The sequence below is a fragment of the Marmota marmota genome, unplaced genomic scaffold (genome assembly GCF_001458135.2).
Source record: "Marmota marmota marmota unplaced genomic scaffold, marMar, whole genome shotgun sequence".
Taxonomy (NCBI): Eukaryota; Metazoa; Chordata; class Mammalia; order Rodentia; family Sciuridae; genus Marmota; species Marmota marmota.
Genome location: NW_025999913.1, coordinates 18,521,544 through 18,542,975, shown reverse-complemented (window position 1 = coordinate 18,542,975; position 21,432 = coordinate 18,521,544). Strand labels below are relative to the sequence as shown.

Genomic DNA, 21,432 nt, shown 5'->3' with positions numbered 1-21,432 from the left:
CTACTTGACAAAGTCACTGCTATTAACACGATTATCTTCTTTTCTTCCCACTGACCCTCCCCACTTACCCTCTCCCGCCTACTCCACCCGGGCGGGAGTTGTTTCCACGATGAAATGAGTGAGAACCCGAGTGCTCCTGTGTCTCCCGTGGTGCGAGTGAGTCGCTGCCGCTGAAGGCAAGGGCGGGGGCGGGACCTGGGGGGTGGACGGCAGGTGGTCCCCGGGCGCCGCCCGGGATTTGGGAGAGCCCGCCACCTTGGCCTCAGCCATGCTCTCGAGAAGATAAGTCGCACTCCCCCATCCCGAACGGGGCGCACGCTCAGGGAGGCTCCCTGGGGGATGTAGGACTCGGGCGCAGGGCTGACTGAGCGCGTTGGGGTCCCGGGCTTCGACCAGGTCTGACCGCAGAGCCGGAGCAGTTGCTGACCTGCAGTACACCCCTTTTCCCTCTGCCATCATGGTTCTCCTTGGCAGCAGCACTAGCAGCCGCCTGAGGGTGAAAATGTGGGTGATGGGGAAGTTGGTAATGACTCCGCTGTTTTTTCTCATGGCTCCTTTGGGCAACAGCTGTCCGCCCCCGGTGTACACTGTAGTTGATTGCAGGGAAACTCTGTACCTCTCCCCTTCTTTCTCTACTGATTTTGCACTTTTCTCTTTGCTCACCACCAAGTGTAATCAATAACAAGCACTGACGATACATAGCAATAGTGAAATCTGAAATAACTAAGAACTAATTAGGTACTACAGCCATGGATCTGGCTGGGTAAAATCCAATTGGATATTTCAGTTTCATTCACCTACCCTGTTTTGGTGTTTTGTTTTGTTTTGTTTCGTTTTTTTGGTATTTGAAAAACAAGGATCACACTTTCTCCCTCCCCATTCCTTTTCTTAATCCCTTTTCTAAAGGGGGAAAATTCGAATGGGTTTCAAGGATTGGACTGGTGTCAGCTGTGTTTTACTGCACACCTAAATCCTGATAATAGGCTTTTCATTTCCCCTCAAAGCCTTTATTTTAGCAGTGAAGCCAAATGTGTTTTCCAGAAAGTTAGTTCAAATACTTTCTCCTCTTTCTTTCCTTATTCCCCTTCCTTTTTCCCATCAATCCCCAAACATTATTGTCCAGACATGACTGGACAGCAGCTTTTGTTTCTTGACCCTGTAATATGACAGTCTGCTAATATTGCCAGAAGGTGCAGTTTTGGGGTTACAGTCGTGATTTTAGCTATTCAATCATATTAGCAGGAAAAAAAATGACTTGTTTCTGTTGTACTTGAGTCTTAAGAAAAAGTGCCCATAGTTTAGTGACAATTTCCAAAGGCTTTAGTACCACCTTTATTTCAAAATGGGGGACCCAAACTCCCGGAAGAAACAAGCGCTGAACAGACTTCGTGCTCAGCTTAGAAAGAAAAAAGAATCTCTAGCTGACCAGTTTGACTTCAAGATGTATATTGCCTTTGTGTTCAAGGAGAAGGTAATTTAAAGTTCTTAATGTGAATTAGCACAAGTGATTATTTTAAGTGTATATTAGTTGTTACTCTTAAATAATTTATGAATATCAGTTCAAAGAGTGGTTGGAGAAAATTATTTTGTATGCTTTGTTTTTTACCCTCATGGCTGGTTCTGCTATTGGAGCAGTTGTGGTAAAATTATCAATGGAAGGACTTGAAGTATTAATTGGTTTGGATATGCTTAATTCTAAAGCTTACTAGTATCCACTTAGTTGACACAGACTGTGTAACATTGTAAAACCTTATGTGGAGCAACACAGGGAACTTTATAACTAAATTTATCTAATGTAAAATAGGATGTTTGAAAGTGTTAAGTTGGAATCAATGTTCATATTCTAAAGTTAGCCTGTTTCTTTATTCATGGTTCATTTAATGAATTAGAATATAGACTTTAATTCTAGAATTAGCTAAATATTGAAAATGGTTAGTTTGTGTTTTAAAGTGTTTATTTTTTAAATTCAAAATGACATGAAGTTTAATTTTTTTTTGTCTTATTCGATTAGTTTCACAGCTGAATAGTAAATGATGAGGTTTAGCTGGTCAAGGTGAAAGTGATGAAAGCACAATTTTTTTTTTGGCACCTTAAAGAACAGTTTCTTAAATTATCAACAAGGCTATTTGATGAGAGATTAGGTTATGAATGTAAAGAAGTGCTGCTTTGATTTCTTTCTTTTTTTTCCTCACTTTAAATGATGAACTAATTTCAAATCAGAAAAGCATTTGTGTGACATTTAATATTTGGAAGTTTTATGAATTGTTACTGTACTCTTAACTCTGAAAGCTATTGGTATTTAAGAACACACTTAATTACTGGAGTGATAAATAGCATTGCAAAGTGGTTTCAAAGTAATTTGCTTTGAAGTACTAAGAACTTATTTCCTCTTGGGCTTTTTGTTTTTTAACAAGTTGACTGCAGAATTCAAAAGACCAGATATTAGTTGGAGATGCTATACGTAGCTTCTCTAAATCCAAGATATAAGTGGTGAAACTAGATCTTTGTATCATCTGTTTTAATTTTTGTGAAGATATGCTTTTATTCTATGAATAGATGTTCGTACAAATGCCTTGAATAGTTCATGACCTATACTTCAATAGTGAAGAACTTTATAAACTAGTTGGTGATGAGCACTTGATCTTGACTAACATTGAAACATAATTTGGTGTACATTTTTTTCTTCAAATATTGATATTTGAGGTTATATAATATTCAGAAAGAATAGTAAAATTGACCCATTTAAAAAATGAAAATATTTGAATGGCTGCTTTTAAATTTAGCTGCTTATAGAATCTTAAGTGAAATTATACCAAGACATGTAATTGTATTTTTTTAAACTTTAGAGTTGTTTGTTTGTTTCTCATAGTATTTAAAAATTACTAAACTAAGTACTTGTTATGAATACCATAATACTAAAAAAATGAGAAGCAAAGCTGAAAATAAAGATACTTAACATTATGAGCTGGGTGTTTAAAGACTGTACTCCCCATGGGTTAATACCTTTTTTTTTTTTTTTTCTTTTAGAAGAAAAAATCAGCACTTTTTGAAGTGTCTGAGGTTATACCAGTCATGACAAATAATTATGAAGAAAATATCCTGAAAGGTGTGCGAGATTCCAGCTATTCCTTGGAAAGTTCCATAGAGCTTTTACAAAAGGATGTGGTACAGCTCCATGCTCCTCGTTACCAGTCTATGAGAAGGGTGAGTTCTATTGTCAAGTTGTGACCTAGTGGGTGGTAAGTTTTGTGAGTTAAACTTGCATTTTTTTCCCCCCTGAAAATGGGTAATGACTATTGTGATGGATTTCTTCTTTTTATCAAGTATTTTTTTTATAGTAAAAGTACTTCTTATTATGAATTTCTTATTATGAATTTCTTATTATGAATTATAATAAGTATAACTTATAAGCAATTGACTGGATGTGCATGCATAAAATCAAAGGGCCAAGAGAAAAAAATGAAAAGAATAATACCATCTATAGGTTCACTACAATTAATTTATCCTTTCACATATAGTTTATAAGAACATATATAAAAACTATATGATAAACACCGAATATATTAATATAAAACAGCTTGACAATAGGGGAAAGGGATAACAGTGAATAATAAATTAACCACACAAGACAAAGTTCAGGTAATATCAATGATGACAGTCCAGCATGAGTTGAAGATGGTTTAAATCTAGTCCAAGTTGACTTCAGATAAAAGATGAGTAACTGCTTATGTGGTATTATGCTGTTCAGGGTGTACACAGTTATTGAGAAGAATACTGTTTTGGGTTTCTCTTAAATAGGAAATTTAGAAGTTCTCCTGCCAATCTTCTAAACTTGGGTAATACAATGAAAGTTAATCTGGGCATACTTTAGCAAGAGATACCCACAATTAGTTGGGGTGAGGGAGTGGTAGAGATTAGAGATAACTATATTGGTCTGTAAGAGGTTCTTGGGCCTTTGAGAATACATATACTGGCTATGATAATGGAGAATAGGCACGGGGATGGAAACACCAGCTGTGTCAATGGAGAGTAGGGGCAGGAATGAAGAAAAGTGGTTCGCTGTCAAACCTAACAAAAATAGCATTTTAACTGATTCATATTAGGAGTTTGAAGATACCTTTGTTAAATGGGTTTATGTCATGCACTGCTGAATCTGGGACTTCATATGAGGAACATTGAATTCAATGTGTGGACAACACAAGATAAAAATTGAAATTGGGTCATGAGCTATCTATTCAGATTGTGTAGGCCTATTACTGTTATCTCTTAAGATAAATTGGTATGATAGGCCTTTTGTACAGTGTTTTTGTAGTCAAACTTATAATTGTTACAGTTTTGTTTCTTTTAAAAGAAAAAAAAAATTGTTATTTTATAGGATGTAATTGGCTGTACTCAGGAGATGGATTTCATTCTTTGGCCTCGGAATGATATTGAGAAAATTGTCTGTCTCCTGTTTTCCAGATGGAAGGAATCTGATGAGCCTTTTAGGCCTGTTCAGGTATTTTATTCTAAAATTAACAAGTTAAAACTGTTGAGTAAGGTCTGACTTGAGAAATTCTTTGCGTATATACTTCCTAATAGTTTTATTTCATGAGTCCTTCCTGTTCTTTTGACTATTATGATGTAAGAGAAGGAAAGTATTTGAAGTTTTGGACTCTTTGAGATTGAGGTTATTCTGTCTAATATATCTTTGAAATTGTGGACAGAGAAAGTCTTCCATGGTACTGAGGTTTGAACACAGGCAGAAAGTCTTCCATGGTACTGAGGTTTGAACACAGGCATACATTACCACTGAGTTACACCCCTTGCCCTTATTTTTTGAGACAAGGTCTCACTTAGTGGCCAAGGCTGACCTCAAATTCTACTGCCTCAGCCCCTTGAATTTCTGGGATTATTGGCATTTGCCACCATGTCTGGCCAGAGAAAATCTTTTAAGGTAGACATTTTATTTACAGAGGGAGCTGATGGATGAGCTTCAGAATATCTGACCTGCATTGTGCATACTCCTAAAATGGGTTTTAAAAAAAAGTGTTCTAGAAACTGATGTGTATCTGAAACTATACAGGAGAGAAATAAGTTTAGTATTGTTTTTGGTGTTAGAAGTTGAAACAGGGCCCTATATATGTTATTCATGTATTCTACACTCCTTGCCCCCTAGTATTAGATTTTAATTGACCTTAACATTGTGCTGACTTCTGTCATTTGGTGTATTAGACAATTTCTAATGTTAGTTCAAGACATCTATGTGTTGGTCCTACTTATATTTGTAATAATAAATTTGTAGACATAGAAATGTTAATTATGATTTGTGGTAAACCAAGTGGGTACATCTCCATAATTTTCTACAGTGAGCATACTTTCACAGTCAAGGAATGGCATTTCAGGAACCATTTTAAGTATACTAAACTTAATAGTGGAAGGTTTATTCTAAAAGCTGAATATTTAGGAATATGAAAATTATTTTGTCACTTTAAAATATTTATGTCTTTGTAGTGCTTTTGTGTGTGAATAGACGGTAGAAGTTGTTATACTCATCTACTTCCATGATAATATAACTATACATCTAAGATTCATTTCATAATAATTTTTATAGATAGGTCATAGGTTAAATATGGTAACAAATATCATATTTAGTTGTTTTTAATATATAGTATCTGAGTGAGATGAATATGCTAGAGAATATAAGTTGAATATAAAAAGGATGAGAATCAGAATAGAGAAGGAATGTGTGTAGTTGCAGAGCAGTGTGCCTCAGTTCTAACCGCTCGTCAGAGGTGTTGGTAGGGTTTTTGTTTTTTATTCTTCCCCAAGGTGTGGGCAGTTGAACCCAGGGCCTTCCTTGCACATGGTAGGCAAGCATGCAACCACTGAGCCATATTCCCAGACCAGTTTTTGTTCTTTAGTTCTTGATTTCCGATTGGAAGAAAGGAAGGTCTCCTTATTGTGCAGTGTTTTTGTTTTTGATTTTTGTAATGCTAGCAATCCAGCCTAGGGGCTTTGCATATGTAAGGCAAGTGCTCTACCTCTGAGCTGCATGCCCAGCCCATCACAGTACCTCTGAATGATATTTAATTTATCTTTTTTGGTGGGAGGATTGGGGGTGGTATCAGGGATTGAACCCAGGAGTGCTTAATCACTGAGCCACATTCCCAGCCATTTTTACCTTTTATTTTTTGGGACAGGGTCTCACTAAGTTGAACTTGGTGTTCCTCCTGCCTCAGCCTCCCAATTCACTGGGATTACAGGCAAGTGCACTGCACCTGGCTCTCCCTGAAGTAATGTCAAGTATCGTCATCCCTAGGTATCCTGTGGGGATTAGTTCCAGAACCCTTATTGAAATTCAGTTTCTTATATGAAACTTATTATTTGCATATAACCACCTATATATATTATATGTATGTTTAATTTTAGTTGTCAATGGACCTTTATTTTACTTATTTATATGGTGCTGAGGATCGAACCCAGTGTCTCACACATAGCTAGGCAAGTGCTCTTCCACTGAGCTACAATCCCAGCCTATCTCCTGTATATTTTAAATCATCTTTTGATTGCTTATAATACCTAACACAGTGGAAATACTATGTAAATAGTGGTTCTATTTTGTTTAAGGAATAATGGACTAAGAAAAAACTGTACGTTCAGTACAGATACAGTTTTTTCCCAAATATTTTTTTTTCCCAAATATTTTTTTGTGTGGAATTGGTTGAATTTGCAGACATGGAAATTCATGAATACAGAGGGTGGGCTGTATGTGAATATCTAGAAAGGAAGGCCTTAAATATAAATACTTAGTTCTTCAGTAAATGCAAAAAGGAACAACTTTTTACACTTCAGTATTATTTACATAGTTTCTTGAATTCTCCATTTGGTCTTTTTCACTCAGCATTTGTCCCTTCCTGTTGCCCAGATACATTTTGTGGAAGGATGAAGTTTTTTCTTTCTCACATTAAGATTGAAAGAATATTCTTAATGAATTTTTTTCTTTTTTCTTTTTTTTTTTTTTTTGTGGTGCTGGGAATTGAACCCAGGACCTTGTGCATGTGAGGCAAGCACTCTACCAACTGAGCTATATCCCCAGCCTGGTAGAGTGTTTGTTTAGCATTCATGAAGTCCTGGGTTCCATTCCCAGTACCAAGTGAAAAAATATTGAAGGGGTTTATACACCCTCAGAAGTCCATCTGTGTGAGAAGTGGAAGTGTATTTCACACCTGGGCATCACATTTCAGTTAATGCTCCTTGACTGTCTTTGAGTAATGGGTTAGAGCCTTACAGATGAGGAAACAGAAGTTTAGAATACTTGGAGACAGTTACATAACTGCTGAAATACACAGCTGGGATAGAAAGACAGATTTTTTTTTTCTTTTTTTGTAGTGGGGATTAAACCCAGGGAATCTTTACCACTGGGCCACATCTCCCAGCCCTTTTTATTTTTTGAGGTGTTGTCTCACTAAATTTTTTAGGGCCTTGCTTTTTTGCTGAGGCTGGCCTTGAACTTGTAATCCTAAGAGCAGTTAGAGTTTGTCTCCCAAGGGTCATTGGAGTTTAAAGTACTGTGGTGTGAGCCATGGGCCAAGTAGGTTTGCAAGTAAGATTTTATGAAACCTCACTTTAAGATCGTTATTAGGATTTAGTCATGTTGATGCAGAGCTTCTTTGAAGATCAAATTATATAACAGTACTGTCCAGTAGAACTTTCTACAGTGAAGGAAATGTCTTTTGTCTGAGATTGTTCAAAGTAGTGGCCAGTAGCCAAAAGTGGCTAATATATCTTACTTTAAGTAGCTATGTGTGGCTGTTGGCTATATATTGGACAGCACAGGTATGTGGGAATGAGTTCAGCAAGTGTTTCAGATAGTCCTAACATTTGTAGTTACATAAACATTTGTATGGACCCTCATTGTTATACAAAATTACATATAAGAGGAAGTGAGGGGAAAGGAAAAAAAAAAAACAAGAGAGAAATGAATTACAGTAGATGGGGTAGAGAGAGAAGATGGGAGGGGAGGGGAGGGGGGATAGTAGAGGATAGGAAGGGCAGCAGAATACAACAGACACTAGTATGGCAGTATATAAAAACGTGGATGTGTAACCGATGTGATTCTGCAGTCTGTATACAGGGTAAAAATGGGAGTTCATAACCCACTTGAATCAAGTGTACGAAATATGATATGTCAAGAGCTTTGTAATGTTTTGAACAACTAATAAAAAAAATAAACATTTGTATGTTTTAACTAGGCCAAATTTGAGTTTCATCACGGTGACTATGAGAAACAGTTTCTGCATGTACTGAGCCGCAAGGACAAGACTGGAATTGTTGTCAACAATCCCAACCAGTCAATGTTTCTCTTCATTGACAGACAGCACTTGCAGGTAAGGTAATTTGAGAACAACTTTGGAACTCATGAAAGGCTTTGTTGGTTATTAAAACCGTTTTCTAAATAAGATACTTAATTGTTTTGCCACCTCAACACTGCCTTGTTTTTGAAGTTATTTTAAAAACAAGAAATAAATACTGTACTTCTTACTCTAGAAGTTCCTAAATTGTGCCGTATATTAGAACTTCCTGGTGAACTATTTTGAAAGTTCTTATGCAAAGATCAATGTAGGGTATATGGTCAACAGGTGAATATTATCTAGGAACTTATTAAAATATAGACTCTCAGTCCCTACTCTACTCCTGCTTAATCAGAATTTGCATTTTCAAGTGATTCCTAACCCTATTTTGAGAAGTACTGATGATGTAGGCCTTTTAAAATAAAGATCTAAAAGGATGAGGTACATTCTATATTAAAAAATTAGTGCAAGAGAAAAAGAAAAGATAAACTCAAATTTTTAAGGTAGGGCACTAGAGAAAACATAATGGAGAAGGTGATGTAAGTAAAGTATGTTTTAGTACTCATTACATTGCAGACCATATGTTTATGTAAGAGAGAATGTGTGCAAACTGAAAAATACAGTGTCGAATCACAGCTTGTCTCTGAGGAGCTAACAGGCTGCTTGGGAAGATTCAATATGTGCTTTTTAGCTTACAGAACATCAAGTAAGTATATGGTATAGGAGCAAATCAAAGAACTGGGAATTAAAAGGAAAGTTAATATTGGTGGACGCTTTTGAGGAAGCCATACAGAAAAACATGATTGGGAAAAAAACAATGTGTGTGTGTGTGTGTATATATATATATATATATATATATATATATATTTTTAGTTGTAGTTGGACATAATACCTTTATTTTTATGAGGTGCTGAGGATCGAACCCAGCGCCTCACATGTGCTAGGCGAGCGCTCTACTGCTGAGCCACAACCCTAGCCTCTGAAGTTGACTCTTTATTTTTCCTTTTTTATTGTTTATGTGTCCTTTAAATTATTTGTTGAAGAAGTGTTTTGTATAGCAGGCAGTTTTGCTAGTTTTATTCAGTTTTAAAAGTTCCTGAATTATAGTGGACTCTAAAGCACAGATTTTTCTCACAGAAGCTGTAATAGCTAGCATAGAGGAACCAAACTTCATTTTCATGTGAATGTATTAAGAAAAATTAGCACTATATAGCCATGACTTTGGGATGCTACTTATTATAATAAATTATTTCCTGTTAGGAATCAAGGACACATCTTTTCTATGAATTAAGCAGCTTGAATCCTGATGAAAAATTTAACTTTATAAACCAAATTTGGGTTGTAGGTAGGTGATTGTCTCGTATTACATAGAGTATCCCAGTATAGTACTAAAAGTCTCAAGTCCTGGAAACTCTTCAGTCCCAGGAAATGGGAATGGTTGTCAACAAACTTGGTCTTTGATGCTCTTAGTCCTCTTCCTCCATTCAGATTCTGTTCTTGATCTTCATAAGCTGAACATGTGTGTGGCCACATTTGCCTGTTAGAAGAATTAACTGCAGCATTAATTTGTAAAGGAAATTGAAACGATAGTGGCCCAAAACACTTTGTGCCCAGCTCTACACTAAGAGCTATACATGGATGAACTCATTTAACCCTCGATAATCCTGAGGATATCGGTATTAACTCCCCTAATTATAGCTAAGGAAATAAATCAAATAAATTGATCAAAATCATCTAGCTTGTGCATTTTTTTCATAAGTAACAAGGGTTAACCAAAGGATAATCTTGGATGGCCAGGTGGTAGAAAGGTACAGGCCTAGAGTTGGAGGATTCTTTTTATTCCTTTTTGTAATTAATTTATTTTGCAGTAGAATGCATTTTGACATAGTGGACAAATGGAGCACAACTTCTCTCTCATTCCTTGGAGTTGGTGGATTCTTAGAGCAGCCACTTGCTGGCTATGTGATTTTTGGACAAATAAACTTCTGTGAACATGTTCTTTCAGTTGAGCAAATAATTTTCATAAGCTTCCTGTGAGCCTCATAATTAACTGAGGGACCAGAGTGTAGCTCTGCAGTGCTCGTTAGTATACACAAGGCCCTGTTTCCAATTCCTAGCACATCAAAAGATCTACAAAATGAACTAGTCTATATACATATTACACATTCATTGACATAAATGGACTGCCTCATGAGCAAGTCAGTCTTAGATGCTTCAGTAAAAAGATGAACTTTGCAATCAGTTTTATTTAGATCCTGTCTTCCATTTACTGGCCATAGTTAGCCAGTAAATGGCTTCAGCCAGTTTTAGTAGTTAGCCACAGTTACTGGCTTTCTAGCACATAGTACATGTTATCCTTAAGTTAGATGATTGAGTGGTAAATACTTTTAAAAAACGAAGAGTTTGATTTAGTTGGTCACACTTTGGCTTTCCGGTCCCTAACCCCAGAGGATATGCTTAGAGCTTAACCCATGTCTAATTATCTCCCTGGCTTCAACTCCTGCTGACTCCCTATACACAAAAACATGACTAGTCTGATCTGTTTCCATGAAATGCCTTTAACATTAATTTCTTTTAGCAAGCAGCCTTTGGTTGACTTAATAACTTTTTATAATTTAATTCTTGCATAAATTTTCTATGCATTTAGTTTACAATAATCTTTTTTTTGGTGCCTTGTATGGAAAGATGATCTTCCTTACTAGATTGCTAGCCTAGCTAAAATGGTAATTTATCACTTATTCTCAAGGCTTTTACGTGCCATAGGTTCTCCCTAAAATTAACCTTCAAATAATAATTAGATTCAAGTCTTACTAAAAATATTAAAAATTTTTTCCTTCCTAGACTCCAAAAAACAAAGCTACAATCTTCAAGTTATGCAGCATCTGCCTCTACCTGCCACAGGAACAGCTCACCCATTGGGCAGTTGGCACCATAGAGGATCACCTCCGTCCTTACATGCCAGAATAAAGGGCCAACCAGCAAAATGAAGAAGATCAGAGAATGCAGCAGCAATTGTTTTTCTTGTTTTCTTACCACTTTATTTTTTCAGAGTTTGAAGAAAATGGACTCATGCACAGAACACTATGCATTTTGAAACTCGTTCATCCTGGATTTTTTTTTTTTTTTAATCATTTGTATCTCAGAACTTAAAAAAAAATTAGATGTCTTCTGCACGGACTGTGTGAAAGAAGATGCTTTGCATTCTTGCTGCACTGCATCAGCATCTTACTAAAAATGTGAAGTGAAGGACTGTTGTACACTGACATGCTTAAATGTATCTGAAAGCACAAGGTGATACTCATTTTTTGATGGTCTTCCCATTTGTGCTGGTTTTGCCTCTTTGACATCTGTCATCAGTATTGAGAGGGTGAGAAATGAATGTAACAGGTATAAGTAACGTTGAAAACTTAATAGCTTTGCTATGATCACCATTGTTCCAGAGCACTATCAGATTCATTCTAATAACCAGAAGTGGTTGTTTAAAGTACAACTGTGGGAAAGAAATCTTAAATGAAAAAAGCATCTCATTATAGGCATTCTTGCCTCGTTTTACTGGGCCATGTTTATGTTTCTTGGTACTCATAAATACATGTATTTTTTTCCCAGATCTCTTTCCCCAAGTTGCTGTTATAAAAGTATTCTGCTGAGTGTGGATGCATTTATACTCATTGAAGCAGATCTGGAGTCTGAAGTAGCTAAAAGCAGCTATAAAACTGAGAAATACATTCATAGCTGCAGAAACCGTGATAGGTAGAGGACTTTACTTTTGGTTTTTGTTTTGTTTTTTGGTGTTAAAGAGATTTTAATTACAAAGAAAATTCCAAAAAATTGTGCAGAAATACTGGTTTCTACACCATCCTAAAGAAAAAGTTATGAGGGATTTTTGGAATAGGAAAACATTTTTTAAAGTTGGGATTTAAAATTGTAAAAATGACCAGAGTGTCAAAGTTCTAGTAGAACTCATTTTGTGCAATGAACATGAGGAAAGACTACTGTATAGTTTTTGTTTTTTTTTGTTTGTTTTTTTCTTTTAAATGAAGAAAAGCTTTGCTTAAGGGTTGCATAATTTTATTGGAGTAAATCTGAATGATCCTACTCCTTTGGAGTAAAACTAGTGCTTACCATTTCCAATTGTATTTAGCTTCTGGTTGGAATTTGAAAAAATGAAAACCTAAATAAAATAGGTGAAAGTTCCCTGACTATTCAGGTGAATACACAAAGCTTGAAGTGGTAACTTTATTATCCCAAGTCACTGAGTAGATGTTACTGACCATCTTAGGGGATTATTTTATGGTCCATAACTGAACAATTAAGAAAAACCCTGGCAGTTTGTAATTTCAACAAGAATAGAAATCAAAGATATTTGGTTAGCTTTCAATAGTTCATAGTCTGCTGTTACACTTGCTTCGTGAAAAAAAAAAAACAAAACACCATTCTTAATTTCAAAGTGCATTCACATGTTCTCTGATCAGTTAAAAGTTAGAATCCATTTGAAATAACACTTTGAATTAGGTTCGTATCTTAACCTCTTAATTCTGAATGGAAACAGATGCAGAGGTTGAGTAATTTGCCCAAGCTTGCATCCTAAGAGTGAAAGATTTAAATTAGACTGTTGATCTCCAGAGCCCTAGGCCTTAATCATATGTTGAGTTACACTTGTTCAACATAGTAGGCAATTCAGCAGTCATTTTATTTTGGAATAATAAGTAATACAGAAAGTTCCTGTGTAACCAGTACTCCATTTTATCATCTTGCCATATTTGTTTTCTCTTTTGTGTATATATTTGTAATCATTAACATTTTGAGTTATTTTGGTTGTTGGTCAAGGTGTTGTGCATAGTAAAATCATCAATCTCAAGAAATGTAGCATTGATATACTTTACCATCCATATTCTTGTTTTGCTGTCAGTATTTTTGATAGTTTTAAATCCCCTTTATGTTATAAGGTAATTGCATTTAGTTGCCATAGCCTTGGTGTCCTTTTAGCACAGTGTCTTGGCCTCCTCTGTTCATGGTCTTGGTTTTGACTTTCACATAAACTGTGGTATGTTTTGCCATTGATGTAGTTTGCCCGTGGCTAGATGACAGGCCTGTGTCCTCCTCCAGTCGGTATCTGGAGGCACACATCTATCTCTTGGTGGTGTTGACTTCAGTGCTTTCCCACTTATCCATTGTGTGCTCACTACTAGTGACCTATGTGGAGTTATGCAAATGATCCTCCTAGCACATCACCTCTGATGATTCTTGCTGCCAAACCAAGTCGATCTTATGAAGGTTCCAAGAGGTGATTTTTCTAAATCTACCCTCCCTCCATGTTTTCCATTGTTTTATTGTAAGGAGCCTCTGCCATTATTGTCCAAAGCTATGGACTCAAACTCCTAAACCCCATGCACAATTTGTGACTGCTTCTTATTTTCTTGAATAATCCTTACTTTCAGGTTAAGATCTTGGGACATGTGTTTTTCCCAGCACCAGAATCAGTTATTCTCCAAGGAGCCACTGGTTCCTTTTAGTAGGAAGCACTGGCAATGGAGACCCAGGTCTTTAGCCTGTTCACTGCCAGCAGGGAGTCTGTGTCCTGTGAACAGATCAGCATGCATTCCAGTACAGGAAAAGGACAACCAGCTTGACTGTTTAATGATTTTAAAGTGCTTCTTTTTGATCTTTAGTCATGAAATGTTCACTAAGACCAATGTAGAAATCAAATATTAGGGTGCCATAGTACACAGAACTTTTGAGAAACAGACGGAATTTTGTGATCTAGGGATATTACTATAGACAGGGAGATCAAAAGGGGCTGATAATATATCTTTTTCCCCTTTTATAAAAAAAAAAAAAATTGCCAGCCGTATAATAAATTATCAGAGAACTATATGGACCATTTCCTGTCTTGCTAATGTCTTTGCTTCAATCTTAACTATTTAAGGCCATGCAGTATGATATTTAACTTTTCCAGTCCAGAGTTCACCTATTTTGAAATTCCATAATCCCACATAAAATGTGGCATGGCATTTTACAGTTGGGGAAGACCTAACTCCACAACGTGTCCCATTAAAACCACACCCTCCTAAGTGATGGTACTAGGAGGTGGGATCTTTAGTGGGTACAGCAATGGTGCCCTTTTAAGAAACCCTGGAGAGCTGCCTTCTGTACCACATTGAGAATGCAGCTAGAAGACACTATAAATCAGGAAGCAAGCCCTCACTGGAAAACCTGCTGGACCCTTGACTCGGACTCAGCCTCCAGAATGGTAAGAAATTTCTGCCTATGAGCTACTTAGCCTATAGTTATAGAAGCCCAAACAGATGCGACACCATTAATTTTTCTCACTTAGCTGAATATTGGACTTTAATCTTGCCTTCAAGGAGCTCTGCTTGCTTCTTTGCTTTACCTGTTTTCAAAACATTGAGCTAACTTTTTAAATACAATTATCATGCATATGAATGAAAAATTCTGAAGACGTTTAAAATGAAAAACCAAGACAACCCCAGCTTTACCCTACTTGGTCTCTAGGTCTTTCACCCAAAGAAAATGTCTTAAGCTACTTTGTGGTTCTGATAATTTATTTTGAAAAATTTGTTCAAGTTCACCCTTGGTGTTCACTGTTGGGTATCTTCGGGCACCTGTGGGTCTCTAGTTTCCCAGGTGTTTCGTATGCCTGCCTTGTGCTATTAATTTTCCTGTGGCCTTGTTGGTCAGATCCACAGAAGCAAATGCAAGTGTTCTTCCTTGCTTCAGAATTTGTGCTGTAATCACTATTTCTTCTCCTATTTTAGCAGGTGACATGTACCTTAAAAGGAAACAAATTTAGTTAATAGCAAATAATTTTTAAAAAGGAAAGTTTGTGACAAGCTCATAACAACCTTCCTGTGTAACTTTACTCGTAATAGTTTAGGAATAATTGCTAAGTTTTCTGTGCTATCAAGTTTGAATGGCTGCTACCTAACCAGGTTCTATCACACTCATTCCTTAATCCACACCTTTCTTCTCCCATAAATATTGAGGATATTCTTGCCCTATTTTTCCTTTAATTTTTTTACTTCATACTTATTCAGGCTAATGAAAGATTTCCTCTAGCTTTCATTTCATCTGTGTAATTTCCTATGTGAAATATCAATTGGTGTCTACATCTTATATTTAGCTTTTAAAATGTAGAGTTAATACAAGAACTACAAGGAATAAACAAGGATCTTACAGTCCTGGTAATGAACTATGATTAATTATGGCTTGGCATCCATGAGGGATCAGTGCCTGTACCCTTAAGATACCAAAATCCATGAGTGCTCACGTCCATATATAACAGGTACATAGTGTAAACCTCTTGATGGCTTAGGGTACCTAATACATGCAAATGCCACGTAATAGGTTGTTGCAGTATATTGTTTAGGGAACAGCGACAAGAGAAAGGTCTGCATGTGTCCAGTACAGATGCAGTTTTAAACGTTTTTCCAGCTGAGGCTGGCTGAATCTGCAGAGGACCTGTGACAGGCTGGCTACACAGTTCCTGAAATACACTACCTTCCCAGTTGTGATGACAGTTCCTTTAATTGAATTATTGTGGTTCCCTAAAAAATAGGGTTGAGGGCCCTGGTAATGCTAATGTTTTAAAGGGAAACCCTTACAATTTACTTTTGTGTATCTGGCTTTTTATAGAACAAGGATTTGTAGAAGAGAATACGTATTTTTGCCAAATTCAAAACAAAGTCTTACGTGTTTATGGCTGGGAGGTATAAGAAAGTTGGGAGTTTATTGCTGGAAAAAACAAGCTAGTCTTGAATTCATGATCTCAATTTAAAGAAATGAAAACGGTGTGCTTAGTAGTAATTTACTGCTTTTTTTTTTTTTTTATTATTTCCCCTAAACTTCTCCTATAAATTAAGAGCTCTGGCTACTAGCCATTAATTTAAATGAAACTAAGTGAAGGCAAGCAACGCCTTGTAAGGCTGGATCAGCAAGCATTAGTCCTGGGGGATCTGGAAACTGACATTTCAACAGTACTCGTACCTTAGAATTTCTTCTTTCATTGTCTTGCAAGCCCAGTTTTCTACCAGTCATGGTCTAAAACAGACATCCTTGGTTTGTGTAATGTACAACTCAATTTGGTATCGTGTTTAGTGGTAATATGAGAATGATTCATGAAGAAGTGTTCAGTGACTATTTTTGAAATACCTACAACCTTTGAGACTATGTCCTACTTTCGTTTCAAGTTAATCAATTTTTAAAGTTTAGGCAGCTCTAGATGGTGTTCAAGGCTTCTGACCACACACACCCAAACGGCCAGAGCTGTCTGCCTTATTAAAACTCTATTATAGAGTTGAGAAAGCCACAATATCTTAGAAGATTATAAAATGCAGTGCTGGACTGAAGATTTTTTTTTTTTTTTTTAGTTGTAGATGGAAACAATACCTTTATTTCATTTATCTGCATGTGGTGCCGGGGATCGAACCCAGTGTCTCATGCTTGCTAGCTCTGAAGATCTCTCTTTTAATAGAACACTATGGAAAAGCACTGTCAGCAACTGGCCTCCCCCCCACCCCGTCACATGGAGGAGGACAAGGACTGCCGAACCCATTCACAGGCAAAGCCTTTTTTCCCTGCACATCTTAATTTCACAAGAACACTGGTCTGCATCTTGTCTGTCGCTTGCTTATTGCACCCTCAACTTATCCCCATAACAAAGGCAAATTAACTGAGTCATAAGGAAACTAATAAAAGACGTAAATTGCTTAAGACCCAATAACCTACTTATTTCCATTACTTTTATGTCTGGTGGACATTGTCTTTCACCCTAATCCCTGCCTTTCTTCTCAATAAATACATTTTCTGTTGCTTCAGTAGAGAAAGCCCAGTTGTCTTCAAACTATCCTGGGCCCTGCTCTTTATTGAACAGGACTGACATTACTAGTTCATGTTGGAAAACTGAATGTTTCACATTTTGGTAGTTGGGTCCCTGAAGGCATTTTCATAACATGGAGTGACAGACATCTAGGGCCTGCTTCTCTGGTTCTGCTGTGCAGGTTTCAGGTCATGAGATCCAGGATTGCTGCTGACACTATAGTTCACCTCATGACAAGCTCACCATATACATGTGGAAGGTTCAACTTTGCTTTTAATTTTATTCAGATTTTTCTTTATGTATGTACTCAATACATATAAAAATGTTTGCAGTAGTACTTTAAGGACTGTATGAAACAAACCGTTGAGTGTGTGACTTTTTTCCCCACTAGGAGATATATTAGAAGCTGTGTGCTGTTTGGATGTTTGGGGTCATTTACCTTTGACTATTGACTGTACAGCTGGCCCTATGTCTGTGGCTTCCCCATCCTCAGACTTAACCACCTGTGGATTGAAGGTGTTTGAAGAAAAAGTTGTGTCTGTACTGAACACATATATCTAATTCCCCAAACAATACAGCACAACCACTATTTACATACCATTTGCATTTATTTAGGTTTTATAAGTGATCTAGAGATGATCTGGAATGCATGGAAACGTATAGATTATACATAAAGATGACATTTTATTTTTTCTAATATGAGGGATTGAACCCAGGGGAGCTTTACCACTGAGCTACCTCCCAGCCCTTTTTAGTTTTTGAGACTGTGTCTTGCTAAGTTGCCATGGTTGGTCTCAAACGTGCCATCCCTCCTGCCTTAGCCTCCGAGTAGCTGGGATTATAGTCGTGTGCCACTGTGTCCAAATAAAAATGACTTTTCATATGAGGGATTTGAGCAGAGTCCTGGAACCAATCTCCTAAAAACATAAACAAGGTAACTATACTTGAAATTAATTGTGTTTTAGTTCTAGTTTTTAAGGCCACATAATATTTTAGGGAAAATCTCTAGTTGCGTTTAACTGAGTTTCATACTTCATTAGTATTACAAACAGTGTCTTAATGGTTTGAAGTGACTTATCAAAGCAAAAGGCCTCTGGGGTAGTTTGTATACGTACGTTATGTTCATGTCAACGCTGACTCCAGGCAGACCCCTTTCTGAGCACAGCAGAGCCACAGTTGATATGCTGTCTATTAAGGTGGCTGTCAAACCACCATGGAGTGTGCCCATTTTATTAGCATGCTGCTCTTCTACTTTCATTTCACAAATCACTTTCTCAGGAGCAGCAGAGACGAGAGTCACCTAAATGTGTTTTAAAAAAAAAGTGGACATTCATTCTGTGGTATATGAAAAATTCAAAAACTCATCAAAAACAATCACTGGATTAAACTGAATCTCCTCCAAAAAAGACTGACTCAGGAATTCAATTTGTCAATCTATGATATAAATAAATACTTGTGCAAGTTGTCTTTAAAGAAAAAGGTGGGTGGGGATGTGGCTCAAATGGTAGTGCGCTTGCCTGGCATGCGCAAGGCACTGGGTTCGATCCTCAGCACCACATAAAAATTAAAAAGTAAAGATATTGTGTCCACCTAAAACTAAAAAAAATAAATTAAAAAAAATTTAAAAAGAAAAAGGTATGTTGAGTGAATAGTTTCTGCTAAGCTTCACGCCTTCATAATTCAGACATTAAGTCTAAACTTTTCAGCCTTATGTGGAACACCTGACTTCTCTTAATGGTCTCAAATTTTTGCATCAACCAAGCCACCTGGTACCTGTGATCTTTCAATAACACATATATATGTTTAGTTAGGTGTTCCTTAATTTTTGCACAAGCAGGGTGATTTTCAAATGACTTAATAAATCGTTCCAAACAACCTGAAAGTCAAGCTGGAAGAAATTCAGTAATTTAATGAGTTTTAGAAGAAGCTTATTCCACATACCCATTTTAATATAAAAGTTTAACAGTAGAACCCAACCAAATTAAAGGACTGCTTTTTATGTCCTATCCTACATAAAGCACCACAATGAAAAGGTGTTACACTAAAGAGCATGATGCCATAAAGAGGTCCTTGTTGCCTTGCTTGGCTTTTCATCACTGACTGTAAACAGATAATGTACCACAGACATTCCTCTCTACCCATGAAAACTTTTTGGTGTTGGGCTCACTGTTTACAAACTTTTTAAGGACTTTTTGGCGTGTGCAAAAGCTGCTAAACCCCTTGTTGAATTTTTTGGGGTTCTTTTTATTCTGCAGTTTTCTTCTCACTTCTTCAGCTATGCCTTTACTAGGCCACAGGAAGTTTTTAGCACTATTATGAACTCTTGGGACCATCAGTATGTGCTACTGCTGTTGAATGAAATGTCTTGTGTCAGGGGACCAGACTATAATAAGGAAGGGTAACTGCCATTTTGCTATTATATTCATTATGGGTTATTTCCAAGACCAGCAATATATGACACATATAACTTCATGTCCCTCTAGTTACTCTTCTGGAGACACACAGAAGCCTTTTTGACTCCCTCCAGGAAGATATGATTCAACTTTACTGGTCTTGCTGTGTATCCTACAAGAGGTCTTGAAGGAAGACAAACACAAATCATTCCAAACAATACCATGTCATGTTTTACACAACAGATAAATGGAAAATGTTTACAGCAGTAAGCGGTCTAGCCACAAGATGTCCTCATAAACTAATACCATACACCAAGGTAGAACAAGGGGGACACAGTCTTCAACCATTTCTATTTTATTTTTAGCAGCATTAGGGATTGAACCCAGGCCTCATGCATGATAGAGAAGTGCCCCAGCACTACGTGGGTCTTGAAGTCTGACACTGGCAACAACAAATGAGATTGAATCCCTGTTCTCAGAGGGTTGGGTCTAAATAATGGAGCAAATACATAAAACACTGCAACGGAGGAACTTATTGCAGAAAGAATGAGTCCTGTTTCTTGAAGTAAAGATATCTAACGTTAGTAAGGTCCGCCAGCCTTTGTTTTCTTTCAAGAGATCTCATTTCTACACGTATGTTCTGGGGAAGAGGCATTAACAAAGGCTTCTGGGAGAACACTGGAATCCTGGCAGGCAGGAGCCAGGTAAAGGGGGAAAACCAGGAAGTCAGGGAATACAAATGAGAGCCTCAGACACCAAGCGGTTTAGTGTCTTTGAGGCCCCTGTGTCCAGCAGAGCTTTGTTCTGAGTTCATTTGCTCTCTTGACTGCTGGGATGACTAGTGAAATAACTGACCGTCTTTCATTTTCTCCTGTAGGATTCAGTGTAAAATTTTCTTTTTCTCAGCTAAAGGCCAAAGAACATGCCAACACTCAAAACTAGTTTAAAATTTACATTAAATGGAAACGATTTTATACTGGTTAGTCTGACATGGCAAAGACATGCTTTCATTATTGCCAATGCTTGTTTCCCTAAGTAAAATAGAGGGATTAAATGGAGGTAACAAGGAAGGAATGTCCTACCCAGCCCCCAGAGGTAAAAAGTAGACTTGTGGGGACAGGCTCACGCAGAGCTCTTTCACGAAGAAAGGGGTTGGGAGAGGAAACTGGAAAGAAAAACAAAACTCAGCCTGTCAGTTTAAGGTACAACACTTGTCTATTCAGTTATTAGCAGCTGAACAAGTGTTAGAGGACAGGTGAGCAAGTTTACATGCATCGTCTCAGTCCTGCAAATCTGTGAAGTAGACCCCATCTTCATCCGTCTTACAGATCAGAAAGCAGCTAGTGATGCTACCCTTCAGTCTCAGGCTAGCCTCCCCTCTCTGCTGCTAGTCCTGACTGACTCATCATGTGGGAAGCAGTGGGTGGAGCCTTGGCATAGTTCACCTTGGAAATTACTGCACAAGCAGCCAGCTGCCCTTCTCTCACGGCTGCCAGTGTGCTGCTGCTCTGCACCTCATGCATCCACATGAGTTTACCTTCCCCGTCTCCAACATCTGGACCCAAGTGCCATTACAGACAGACATACTCCAGGTGACAGTTCCCCCTTCTTGCTTTTTCAGTAAGGAGAGTAAGAAGGGCTGCCTGATGACAGCCATGAAGATCTCTTTTTATGGCACTGGGGATGGAACCCAGGGCCTTGTGCATGCTAGACTGGCACTCCACCCGAGCCATGCCCCCAGCCCAAGATGCTGTTAATCCCTTACACAAAGGTCTGTCCAGAACTGAGAATTCTGCTCAGGCCTTGGCATTTCGGATCATCCTGAGAGTCGCCACCATCACTGCGACTGCTGCTGCTGTGCACAGCTCAC

The 21,432-nt window shown here is 37.5% G+C and overlaps 2 protein-coding genes across 3 annotated transcripts; one reads left to right on the top strand and one right to left on the bottom strand.

Annotated features, from left to right (window-relative positions):
* The first annotated feature begins 6 nt into the window (after window positions 1-6).
* On the top strand, window positions 7-12,553 carry CUNH6orf62 (chromosome unknown C6orf62 homolog). 2 transcript variants are annotated; one of them, XM_015494080.2, is made up of 5 exons: window positions 7-156; window positions 3,028-3,204; window positions 4,376-4,498; window positions 8,235-8,369; window positions 11,175-12,553. In XM_015494080.2, exons 1-5 carry the CDS (start codon window positions 115-117, stop codon window positions 11,298-11,300), a joined length of 603 nt encoding a protein of 200 aa, XP_015349566.1. In that variant the 5' UTR covers window positions 7-114; the 3' UTR covers window positions 11,301-12,553. The 2 variants fall into 2 exon arrangements, with proteins under 2 accessions (XP_015349566.1, XP_015349565.1); XM_015494079.2 differs by having other exon boundaries at window positions 7-1,471.
* A 2,325-nt stretch (window positions 12,554-14,878) lies between these two features.
* On the bottom strand, window positions 14,879-19,221 carry Acot13 (acyl-CoA thioesterase 13). Its single transcript, XM_048799714.1, has 3 exons — window positions 19,210-19,221; window positions 18,285-18,469; window positions 14,879-15,123 (listed from the first exon to the last, which is right to left on the bottom strand). The coding sequence occupies exons 1-3, from the start codon at window positions 19,219-19,221 to the stop codon at window positions 14,967-14,969; spliced, it is 354 nt and encodes a 117-aa protein (XP_048655671.1). The 3' UTR covers window positions 14,879-14,966.
* Window positions 19,222-21,432: the final 2,211 nt, after the last annotated feature.